General features: G+C 35.8%; 4 protein-coding genes across 4 annotated transcripts in view; all 4 read right to left on the bottom strand.

Moving 5' to 3' along the window:
• The window catches only part of LOC107667738 (UDP-glucuronosyltransferase 2B31), a 7,776-nt gene extending 7,059 nt beyond the window's left edge, over positions 1-717 (bottom strand). Inside the window, exon 1 of the mRNA XM_074186934.1 lies at positions 712-717. The gene's annotated coding sequence lies outside the window, so the exon portion shown is untranslated. The remainder of the gene's footprint in view (positions 1-711) is intronic.
• A 27-nt stretch (positions 718-744) lies between these two features.
• LOC107667732 (placenta-specific gene 8 protein-like) lies at positions 745-3,056 on the bottom strand. The gene is made up of 3 exons (XM_016459454.1): positions 2,960-3,056; positions 2,706-2,860; positions 745-942 (listed from the first exon to the last, which is right to left on the bottom strand). Exons 1-3 carry the CDS (start codon positions 3,054-3,056, stop codon positions 745-747), a joined length of 450 nt encoding a protein of 149 aa, XP_016314940.1.
• A 1,453-nt stretch (positions 3,057-4,509) lies between these two features.
• On the bottom strand, positions 4,510-5,875 carry LOC107667737 (cornifelin homolog B-like). Its single transcript, XM_016459460.1, has 3 exons — positions 5,773-5,875; positions 5,445-5,599; positions 4,510-4,764 (listed from the first exon to the last, which is right to left on the bottom strand). The coding sequence occupies exons 1-3, from the start codon at positions 5,873-5,875 to the stop codon at positions 4,642-4,644; spliced, it is 381 nt and encodes a 126-aa protein (XP_016314946.1). The 3' UTR covers positions 4,510-4,641.
• A 2,176-nt stretch (positions 5,876-8,051) lies between these two features.
• Positions 8,052-9,140, bottom strand: LOC107667736 (cornifelin homolog B-like). The gene is made up of 4 exons (XM_016459459.1): positions 9,079-9,140; positions 8,856-8,971; positions 8,591-8,745; positions 8,052-8,200 (listed from the first exon to the last, which is right to left on the bottom strand). The coding sequence occupies exons 2-4, from the start codon at positions 8,956-8,958 to the stop codon at positions 8,078-8,080; spliced, it is 381 nt and encodes a 126-aa protein (XP_016314945.1). The 5' UTR covers positions 8,959-8,971; positions 9,079-9,140; the 3' UTR covers positions 8,052-8,077.
• Between the last annotated feature and the right edge of the window lie 2,218 nt (positions 9,141-11,358).

An 11,358-nucleotide genomic window follows, 5' to 3' on the forward strand; every position in this document is an offset into this window, starting at 1 on the left:
TTCATAATCATGACATGACACATGTCATGAATATGAAGGAGGTTTTATGCATGTTTATGACAACTGTCATTAAGTGTCATTCGCTCAGTTGTCATTTTTAATGCAAATATGACATTATTTGACCTACCCCTACCCTTACCCCTAACCATAGCCCATAACAAAGACATCTCAAACAATGTGAAAGTGAAAGTGAAAGTGACGTGCCATGTGGCCAAGTATGGTGACCCATACTCGGAATTAGTGCTCTGCATTTATCCCATCCAAAGTGCACACACACACCGTGAACACACACCCGGAGCAGTGGGCAGCCATTTATGCTGCGGCGCCCGGGGAGCAGTTGGGGGTTCGGTGCCTTACTCAAGGGCACCTCAGTCGTGGTATTGAAGGAGGGAGAGAGCGCTGTACATTCACTCCCCCCACCTACAATCCCTGCCGGTACGAGACTCAAACCCACAACCTTTGGTTATGAGTCCGACTCTCTAACCATTAGGCATATTTACATTAAAAATTACATAACTGAGCGAATGACACTTAATGACATTTGTCATAAATATGCATAAAAACCCTTCATATTCATGACATGTGTCATGTCATGATTATGTAGGTGTCATGTCATGATTATGAAGGTGTCATGTCAGTCTTATGCACACCCCTTCAAGTAAAGTGTAACCAAAAAATCACTTCATCCACCAATGGAAAAGCTCAACCAACTTCCACAGTGGATTAATCTGATGAGATCATCAGTTAACCCACTGTAGTGGTTACCTGTGTTGTCACAACAGGTTTTGGGGCGGAAACCACCGCTGGGGGAATGGCTAGGACCGCAGGCTGGGCATTAACCACCATTTGAACTGTAGGTCGTCTTTTTAATTCCCTTGCTATTTGGCACCAGGAGCAAATGTTGCAAAAGGTCACATACATGCAGTCGGATGCCAACCCCCCCTGTAAAGAAGCAAATCATAATCAGTTGTTCAGAAATGTTTAATTAAGTGCACTCTTGTTGATCTGAGAAAAATAGCTCTGGATTTGGACGAGGAAATGCAAAGCCCAGACACATTTTTACTTAATTATTATGAGCCAAAAAAAAAAAAATCAGGGATGTATAAAATGTGGGCAGTTCATTTTTTACATATTTAACATTTTACATAGGGACTTGCAATACCAATGCATGGTGGTTGCGTAAAACATCACTATTTTTCTCATTGTGCACTGAATCCACGTTGTCTCATTCTGCTATTAAACATTCTATTAAACACTAAAGCAATTATGAAACACTAATCAGTTCCTTAAACACCACAAGTGTAAAAGGTAACAAAGTAATAACAATGTTTTAGCCATTGTTTTATGTGACATATTAATGTAAAAACATCTTGTCCCGAGAACATTCAATCTTTAAAATCTGTCTTTATATACATACATGGCTGAACATAGTCAGTGAGTTTCTTTTCAGCAAAACTAGGCTACAGGAAAAATATGATGGCACTGAAATTTCACTTGTGGTCAGATTTAGGATGAACTAGGTGAAACTATAATACAAAATCTATTTTGCACGAGTTGTGAACATGAGTTTACATCTGAATTTAATATGAGATAAAAACACCGTGTTCAGCAAATTAATGACAAGAACACACGTCTTTGTATCTCGAACTGCATGCAAACAAAACAGCGCGAACAAGCGATTCTGATCCTTTTCGAACATTCACAAATATTCACGAACTCACAAGTTATCAGTTTGAAAAATCTGACGAACCCTTCGCTGGATGAACTCACAGAATTCAAAGTGAATTCAAATATTCACTTTGTATTCACAAGATATTATGTTCAGCAATGTGTGTACGTGACTTCAATTTGACTGTGCGTAGTTTAACATACTATAATACTGTATAAGATTTCTGTTAACTGAAAGCATAAATATAGGTTATCCGATGCCGTTTTCAAAGCACAATGCAAAACTGTGGCATTTTATTCATTGACGCTCTTCAATCAGCAGTGCCAAAATAAAAGCTTTGCTGATTTTATCACTAAAATTCATAAAAAAGTTACATTTTATCATTGTATTTTTAAGTCAACTATAAAATAATTGTATTTTTATTTCATACTCCCTTTTTATTTGAAAATATAATAGTATTATCACACTTTATTATTTTGTTTATTATTGTATTTAAAAAAAACTAAATAAAGTGATACTAATTTTATTATCAGCATTATTAATTTATGTTTTATAGTTATATTTAATGGGTTACACATGTGCAGTCTGAGGCAAGTTCTGCAGTCTTACTGTATGTGTACAGTATGTACATTGAGCACTGCTGTTCAGTTGGCTTGTTTGGAGTCAAATTTAATTTATATACATTTGTTGTTTTTAAATATATAAAACATTTTTTTTGATGAATTTGTCTGTCTTTTATCAGATTGAACAATTGTTGTCATTTTTATTTGTGCTGGTCAATTATGAACAATAGATCAAATTGAACTGCTAGCAAAAACTTGGGAGAATTGGGTGTGGCCAAGGGGCCAGGCTCCTCCCCTAACAGATGTAATCTCACTCCAGACTTTTGATATAATTTGAGAGCCCTGGAAATTCATATACCATAGTATATAAAAAGGATACCATGTCCAAATCACAATGGTATTGATAGGATATATGTCCAAAAACCAACGAGAGACCCATGGAACTTTTTGGTACTTTTTTGTGCAACACATACCTGTATGCCATATCGATTTCTCACAGAAGCCCGCAGTGCCATAGATACCGGAGGGGTGCAGGCACAATTGTCAATCATGGGCAGACAGCAAAACTCCCCAAAATCTGATGCTGTGGAACAAATAAAGCAGAAGGGGCACCATATGGCGAAGCAGCCTGGAGAGAAGCAAATACAAATACAGATCGATTATTTAATGAATCACAGCTTGCGACAAAGCAAAACATAATAAACAAGACAAGTCACTTCAAACTCACAGACATTGCAGTCATCAAAGCATCCACAGATTCCAGTGCTCCACTGGTTTGAGCTCACTGCTATCACAGGACTGAACTGAGGCTGCTGAAATATCATGTTTGCTGCTATACAGTCGCTGCAGGGTGAATGCAGAAAATAGGTCATATTTAAATACATTGGAATATGCTATCAATATATTTTTAGGTGGTTTCAAATGATGAAATATTATTTTGCCTGTCTATGATGAACAAACTTAGAATTAAGAACTGATTAGTTATTGATAGAGCATTAATATGAACTCACCTCATTCCTCTCACACATAGAACTGTCCTCTGTATTATGGTTTCGCAATTCAAAAAGAAAGAAGTCAAGCTTTATTTGAATACAAGGAACACAATTTCCTTATTACATATATTTTTTGCATATAGGTTCCTCTCAGGATCTGAAAGATAATAATGCTATACAGGAAAAGGTCATATTGTTATTTTAAAGTAGCTGGAGCTTGACAGCCATAAGCCTCATTCATTTTCACTGAAGAAATTCACATGTTTGGACTGACATGTTTTTGAATTCTCAGTTTTCATTAAAATATTTCTGTGGATGTTGCAATGTAAAGATGACTCTAGATGAGTTTCAGGCTGTGAATTAATGTTGATTCCATGTTTACATAAGCAAACATTCTGTATTATCTTCCCATATTTAAAAGACAAAAACATTCATGAATTTTTTTTGGAATAATGTCCACACCTTTTTCTGTTAAAGTAAATATCAGCTTTGATTCCAGCAGTCTCATATCTAATATTGCTTAGCGAAACGTGTGAGTTATGACCGCCACTGCATGTGCCCACAATGGAAAACCCACAATGATTTTGTCCTTGGCCCTATATTTCAGACTAATATCAGTTCATTAGTTAGTATTGCTCAGTCCCTCACTACTCATATGGTTGTTTTTGTTTTGTGAGCTTTTCAGGCCCAGTTTCTGTTCATATTTCGGAAGAGTGGAAATGGCAGCCTAAGGGTTGAGTAAGTTTAATTTTGTAACCATGTGGAAAAAAAAAAACATGTAACAATGTTAAACCATGAAATGCAAATGCATATGTTTTTGATCAGCTTTATTGAGTGTCCCAACATATTTTTTGTATTTTCTACATTCAATCATTTACAGGCCTGCAAAAACACACACTAAAACATCTTTTAGTAACATCAACCCTCCAGTGTCACATATCAATGGCTCAATATAACAACTTTCTAACGACAGTGAAAATCATATTATGCATAATATTTTAAATATAAGATACAGAATGTGAGGTACATTCAAAAAGAAAACGCTGTCTCTAAAAACTAAAGCAGATTAAAACAATCTATTATAAAATTAGTTAAAAATAAAACTAAATAGTGACACTAAACATGTTGCAACATTAAAATCCCAAATCTGAGTATTTCTTAGGAGAATCCATTCTTCAGAACTCTTCATCCCCCTGGGTTAAAGCTGTACACCACCAATATGCAAAACACATTCCACTACAGTGCCATGCCGAAGGGCTGATCTCAGGTCAGTGTGTGTGTGGGAGGAAGATCAAGAACTGCGATTATAACCGCAGAACAAGCAAGTCTTGTTGTAAGTGATCCGATAAGGACAAAGTGTGCTTCAGAGAATGTACTGTGAAAATAATAATGAAGGTGTGGAAGATGACGGTGAACTTTAGGTAGGCCTGTTGTTAAACAGAGTGATAGGATGGAGTCTTGCCTTCATCTCCCGTCTGATCTGACACCATGAGCACGGTCCGCAGAAGAAAGAGTACACACAGTCATTGCAGATAGAGTCCTGAATGAGGAAAAGAGGAAATGTTAAACATAATGACCTGGAATATAAGGTCCTTGACTCTTATAACCTCTTAAAGGTGACATATCATGAAAATCGGACTTTTCCAGGTTTTAAGTGTTATAATCAGAGTAAACTTGTATGTGAATGAGAACTTAGTTTAGTACTCATGCTGTGACAGCCGCTTTCTGTACATGTGCTTCGGATATGTGCACTCAGAAAACCGTATATCAGAAGTTTAAACTAATATGGTTTAAAATGCATGATTTCAGCGCGATAAACATGATAATCAGAATCAAAAGAGATGTTTTTTAGCAGGTACCAGCTGTAATGGCGCAGCTCTATTCTGGAAAATGGGGCGGGGAGCAGCAGCTCATTTGCATTTAAAGAAACAGGCCCGAAAAACTGCGTGTTTCTGCTTCCACTCTAAATAGGCATTTTCAAAATGATATAATAAATGATCTGTGGAGTATTTTGAGCTGAAACTTCACAGACACATTCTGGGGACACCAGAGACTTATATTACATATTGTACAAAGAGGCATGATATGTTTCCTTTAATATTCTGAATTCACTTTTCTGCTGTTGTATTACGGTATATTGTTATAATGCAATTGTGTTTGAATTACAGTTTCTAATAAGACATATAAGGCTTGACTGATTAAAAAAAAATTGGTCCTTACTGTGATGCCGTAACGCCGGCGTGTGGAAACCCTCATGGAGAGAGTGACTGGGGGAATACACCCGCAGCTGTCCAGGAGAGGGAGACAGAGACATTCCCCGTGGTCTCTGGCTGTAATGCAGGCAAAGCAAGGGAAACACCACACAGAGAAACAACCTGCAGAAGTACCAGAAGAACCACTGATGAATTACTCTTCCTCTGACCATCAGATTGTTTGGAAAGCAATGGTTACACATTTTTTTTAGAATTTAGATTTTTGAATTAGTTTTATGGAATTCTTAACTTATACTCAAACATCCACACAAAAATATAGACACACACAAACTCACATTCATTGACGTTGTCGCATTCGCAGATGCTGGTGCTCCACTGGTCTGATGCAGCAGCCACTACCAATGGCCTGGGCTGTTGAACCACCATCTTGGTTGCCATAATGAATATTTTTCAGATTCAAGAACTCTGAAATTCCAAAATAAAACTACAATTAAGATTATAATTCACAATCTCAATACTTAATTAACATGTAACTTCAAAAGTCATACACTTTGTAAAAAAAAAAATAATAAAAAAAAAATATATATATATATATATATATATATATATACAAATTAAATAATATAAAATAAAATATAAAATAATACAATTTGTAGCAGATTTTGTCTTACCTGGGAGAGAGAGGCAAGTTGAGCAAGTGAATGACACTTGAGAGGAGGATGCTGTCTTTTATTTAGAGGGGGAGGGAGGAAGACGGGAATGTCTAGACGTAGATTCACACTCATACACCTGCACACATACGCACATAGGTAAGGATGCTTATCAAAGAACAGCTTTCTACCTGTGTTCTCATCAGACCGGAGGCACAGTGATAATGAGAAAAATGACAAATATGCCAGATCAATAGATTTAGAAAAATTGACAAGAAATACCAAATGTAAAGTGACTGTTAAAGTGTTGTGATCTCTGTAGTGTGTCTTTTGGAATTAAGGAAGTACCTAAAACATGTACAACATGTGCACAGTCTTTGTACAGATGCAGGGCTTTATTTGTTGCAATGAAACTCTCAGAGTACTCCAAAATCATTGCAACAACAACAGAATTAATAACCGGAACATAACATAATCATGAGGAACATTTTATGAAATCATTTGATTGTTCTTGAAGTAGAGATTATGTAAAGAGATATCATTAACTGCCAGTACATCATGTCTTGGTGTTTACATTTCTCAGTTTGCTGGCATGTACTTAGATATTTTGATATATCTAGATATTTTTAACGAGGTTACAGTAAATATTAGTGAACATTTGGATAAAAATCATCTGCTAACCTGCAAATGACAAACAACGTAAAATAATATTCAGCTTTGTCTGAAAATGTTATAAAATTCAGAACTCAATCACGTTATAATACTGAATTGCCATATGAACTAAAACATATCTGTTGTAGTAAACAACTTGTATATGTTTAACAAGCCTGTGCCGTGTGTGATATTTGAACATACATAAATATAAAGAATATAAAGTAATGCAAATCTAAAATAAGTCATAAAACAATTGAATGCTTTTTATTAAACACAGTAACACTTAAGGTACAATAAGGTTGCATTTGTTGCCATTAGTTAACTAACATGAACTAACAAAGAAAAATATTTCTAAAGCATTATTAGTCTTAGTTTATGTTGATTTACATACCTTATTAAAACCAAAAGTTGTGTCTGTTAATATTATTTAATGGACCTGAGTGAACATGAACAGCTGGATTTTTATTAAACAATGTTACCAAATATATAAAGTAATAAATGCGCTAACAAATGGATTACTTAGTTTTAGTTAATATTAGTGAGTGCATTAACTAATGGGACCTTATTGTAAAGTGTTACCAAAATATTATTATACTACTGTCACAGTTTTAAAATAAAACTAATTTAAAAACAGAACCAAATATGTGACACAAAACTGTGCCTTAAACATTATTCAAGAGGTATTTGAATCCCGCTTGAATCTCACTGTTTATTAGAAGAGTGTATCTTTTTCTTTTTCTTTACTGCTTTTGACAGCTGTTTGAAATCATAACCGGGAAGTAATTCATTTTAATTATTTTTATGACAGACAATGGAAAAAATAAAGAAGATAAAAAGAAAGTATCCTGCAAACAACGTAACAGTAGCAGATAGATAGATAGATAGATAGATAGATAGATACACGCACAGAGTTAATGAAAACAATGAAACCATAAAAAATGTGTGCAGTTTGTCAAAATCTTTATTTCAACACATGTACAATGACATAATATATTAACAAATATTTATAACAAGCAAAACATAACTAAAAGCAAGAGCTTTGAAACAAAATTAAAAAGGACCTCATGATTCAAAATGATAGTTTTGATACCAACAGTGTGTCAATGTGTTGCAAATCTACATCAATACATAAAAACATCAATATGGTTTGTTATCCTAAAGAATCATGTATTTTCAGAGAAGAGTTTTCAGTCTTCATTCCTGAGCAGACTACATCTGAAATCCACATCATTCCTGAATTTCAAACAGAGAGCATTACACTTCTCCAACACACTCAAAGCTAGCTTATTTCTTTTCAGAGCTGAGGATTCAATTAGTGACTGACGATGAAGTTTTGTTATTTTGCTCGGTTGCGGAAGAGGGTGACAGGGTGGCTGCGAGCTATCAGCTCACGTCTTATCTGACAGTAGGAGCACGGGCCGCAGCAGAAGGACAACACACAATCATTGCAGATAGAGTCCTGTTAGAGAGAGAGAGAAAGAAATGAGTCAGTCACTAAACATAAAACTGACATCTAATATAAGCTATACATCTAGTATCAAAGAATATTCTACATCACACATAAAGGATTCTTCATTTAATAAAGGCCAGCTGACTTAACTTCATGCACAGAGTTTTTTCTCTTACTTTAAGTGTAACCTTGCTGTATTTATATGCCTAAAAAAACTGAATTTTCAACCCCTAAATACAAAGAATTATTTATAATAAAAAAATATATATATAACTAATAATTAAAAATATAATACGTTTTTTGCTAACATTTATAATTGAATTGATATTTTATTTTTACTGGAAAACAGGAAAAAAATGTAGTTTTTCTTTTTTTTGCAGTGAAGTCAAAAGTCATTACCTCAATTCCATAGGTGCGTCGGACAGACACTCTCATGGCCATAGTGATGGGTGGGAAGAGACCAAAACTGTCCAGCAGAGGCAGGCAGAGACACTCTCCGTGATCTCTGGCTGTGATGCAGGCGAAACATGGGCAGCACCAGAGCGCAAAGCAACCTGCCGAACAAGAAGGGAAAAATCAGTCACCATGTGAAAAAGAGCAGAAACGTACAGATATACTTGATTCACATGCGTTACATATTATATGAAGACACAAAATCACTCACAGTCATTGAGGTTGTCACATTCACAGATGCCAGTGGACCACTGGTCAGAACCAGGAGCCAGAACAAGTGGCTTGGGCTGCTGAATAACTATTTTAGTTGCCATGATGACTTGTGCTCTGAAAGAGAAAAACCAAGAAAACTGAAACATGCATTTAAGGTCAACTCTGTATTTGTTATGTGCATTAACAAATGTATTAACTTAGTATGCATATGCAGTTCTTACCGTGTGAGAGGAGAGACAGTTGGGGATGACGATGGAGATTAGTACTGAGCCTTTGTGACAATCTGTGTGACACTTTATAGAACCATCAGTGACCAAACACACGTACACACGTGTAGAGACAAAAGATTCGTAGCATTTCTCCACAGAGTCAGAGCAGGTTAGTCGGGTACATGCTTTTCTTTTTATCGATAGATTTTGGGTGATTACCAGTTTTGCTGACGTGAGACATTGTGACTCATCTTAATGAGACTGTGTAGCCTACTGATACTGAGAACTACCTATGAGAAAGAAAAGGTAGAAAACAAGAAAAATGCATCACACTCACCAAGATCCTCTAGTCAAATCATTGAAATTTTAATTGTATCAAGCATTTCATCACAATAACTGCAACAGTGGAAAGCGTTCTGGACATCAAATTTTGCAGTAGTGCCATGTCAAACATTTTTGTAATTTGTCAAATTATCAGTCTTCACACAAAATATCTAACTTAGTGCATGCAGTATGCATTATGGGATTTTCATAAAGTACTATTTTTACAGTAATATATACCTTAAAATTAAACAAGTACTACCATTCAAAAGTTTGGACACAGCATGTTTTGTTTTTTTTTAATAAATACTTTTTGACTTAACAAAGATGCATTAAATTGATCAAAAGTGATACTGAGGACATTTATAAAGGTTTATATTTCAAATAAATGCTGTTATTTATCCAAGAATTTAGAAAAAAGGTGTCAAAATTTCCACAAAAATATTAAACAGCACAATATTTTTTCATTGATAATATTAAGAAATAGCGCCAAATCTGCATATTAGAATGACTTCATATGGATCACAAGACACTGAAGAGTGGAGTAATGATACTAAAAATACAACTTTGCCATCACAGGAATAAAATACAAATCATAAATCAAATAAATGCAGCTTTGGTGAGCATAAGAGACTTTCAAAGACATTACAAAATCTTTAACCCATCACAAAGTACATGCACCTGTAAGTCATAACTATGGAAAAATCTGTTATGAAAAACATAGGCTATTCAAGTTTATTACATAAACTTTTATGCCAATTTATTAAACAGTTAGTTACCTACAATGCAAGCAAAGACATGCCACTCAGGGTCGGACCACCCTAGTGAGGCGACTAACAGGTGAGAGACTTTCTCCTAATGAAGCCATTTGGGTGATAAGACTTATTTTCATTACATTAGGTGGAATTCACACTGTAACTGCATAAAGAATTATTATACCATTACTATGACTGAATCACAAACTGGCTTCCTAAATTGTAGCATTTTCAACGCATTAAATCTTCCAACATATGATCGCTAAAACACAATTCTTAAAGGGGTCATATGATGCTGCTAAAAAGAACATTATTTGGTGTATTTAGTGTAATGCAATGTGTTTATGCGGTTTAAGGTTAAAAAAACACATTATTTTCCACATACTGTACATTATTGTTTCTCCTCTATGCCCCGCCTTTCTGAAACGCGTCGATTTTTACAAAGCTCATCGGTCTGAAAAGCGAGGTGTGCTGTGATTGGCCAGCTATCCAGTGCGTTGTGATTGGCCGAATACCTCAAGCGTGTGACGGAAATGTTACGCCCCTCACCACACTGTGATGATGCCCTGTCCGGACGGAGCGATGATTCAAAAACATTAAAACCCATTATAAACGAGGCATTTGTTGCATCCAGTGGGGACATAATTATGGATTATAATAACTTATACTGTCTTTTTACGCTTTGCGTTGCAACGCGCCGCATAAACATAAAACCATGTCTGCATGTGATCGGAGAAATGACAAACAACAAGTGCTACTCTACACTGCTCAAAACTCGCGTTTGAATCATCAGTGGCAAATTCTTTAAATATGAAAAAATACTTACAGTCTCTGAGTCAGAACAGCCGGCATTGTAGTCTATTCTCCCAGAATCAGGAAGCAGTCCTCCATAAAATGCGCTGCACACATCTGAATATTTGAGTTGAAGTGTTCTGGAACAGTGCTGTAAATACAACTTAACCACTGATTTCTAGTCGTGTCCATTAGAAGGATCGTCCGGAGGGCTTGCGGCAACCACATGTGACGACCCCAGCCTGGACTCCACTTCGTCCACGGTGAAAGCCGATCTGGTGATCCACAGCGCGAAGTTGTTGTATTTCCTCAGCGACCAGCATGGATCAGCTCCAGGCATGACGAAGCAGATATCGTCCTCTTTTGGAAGACCAAACAAAGTAGTTTCGCTTTCACAACGAAAAACACAGCGGCCTAGCGTGAG

Source organism: Sinocyclocheilus anshuiensis, unplaced genomic scaffold (assembly GCF_001515605.1).
Source record: "Sinocyclocheilus anshuiensis isolate Anshui unplaced genomic scaffold, SAMN03320099.WGS_v1.1 scaffold2189, whole genome shotgun sequence".
Taxonomy (NCBI): Eukaryota; Metazoa; Chordata; class Actinopteri; order Cypriniformes; family Cyprinidae; genus Sinocyclocheilus; species Sinocyclocheilus anshuiensis.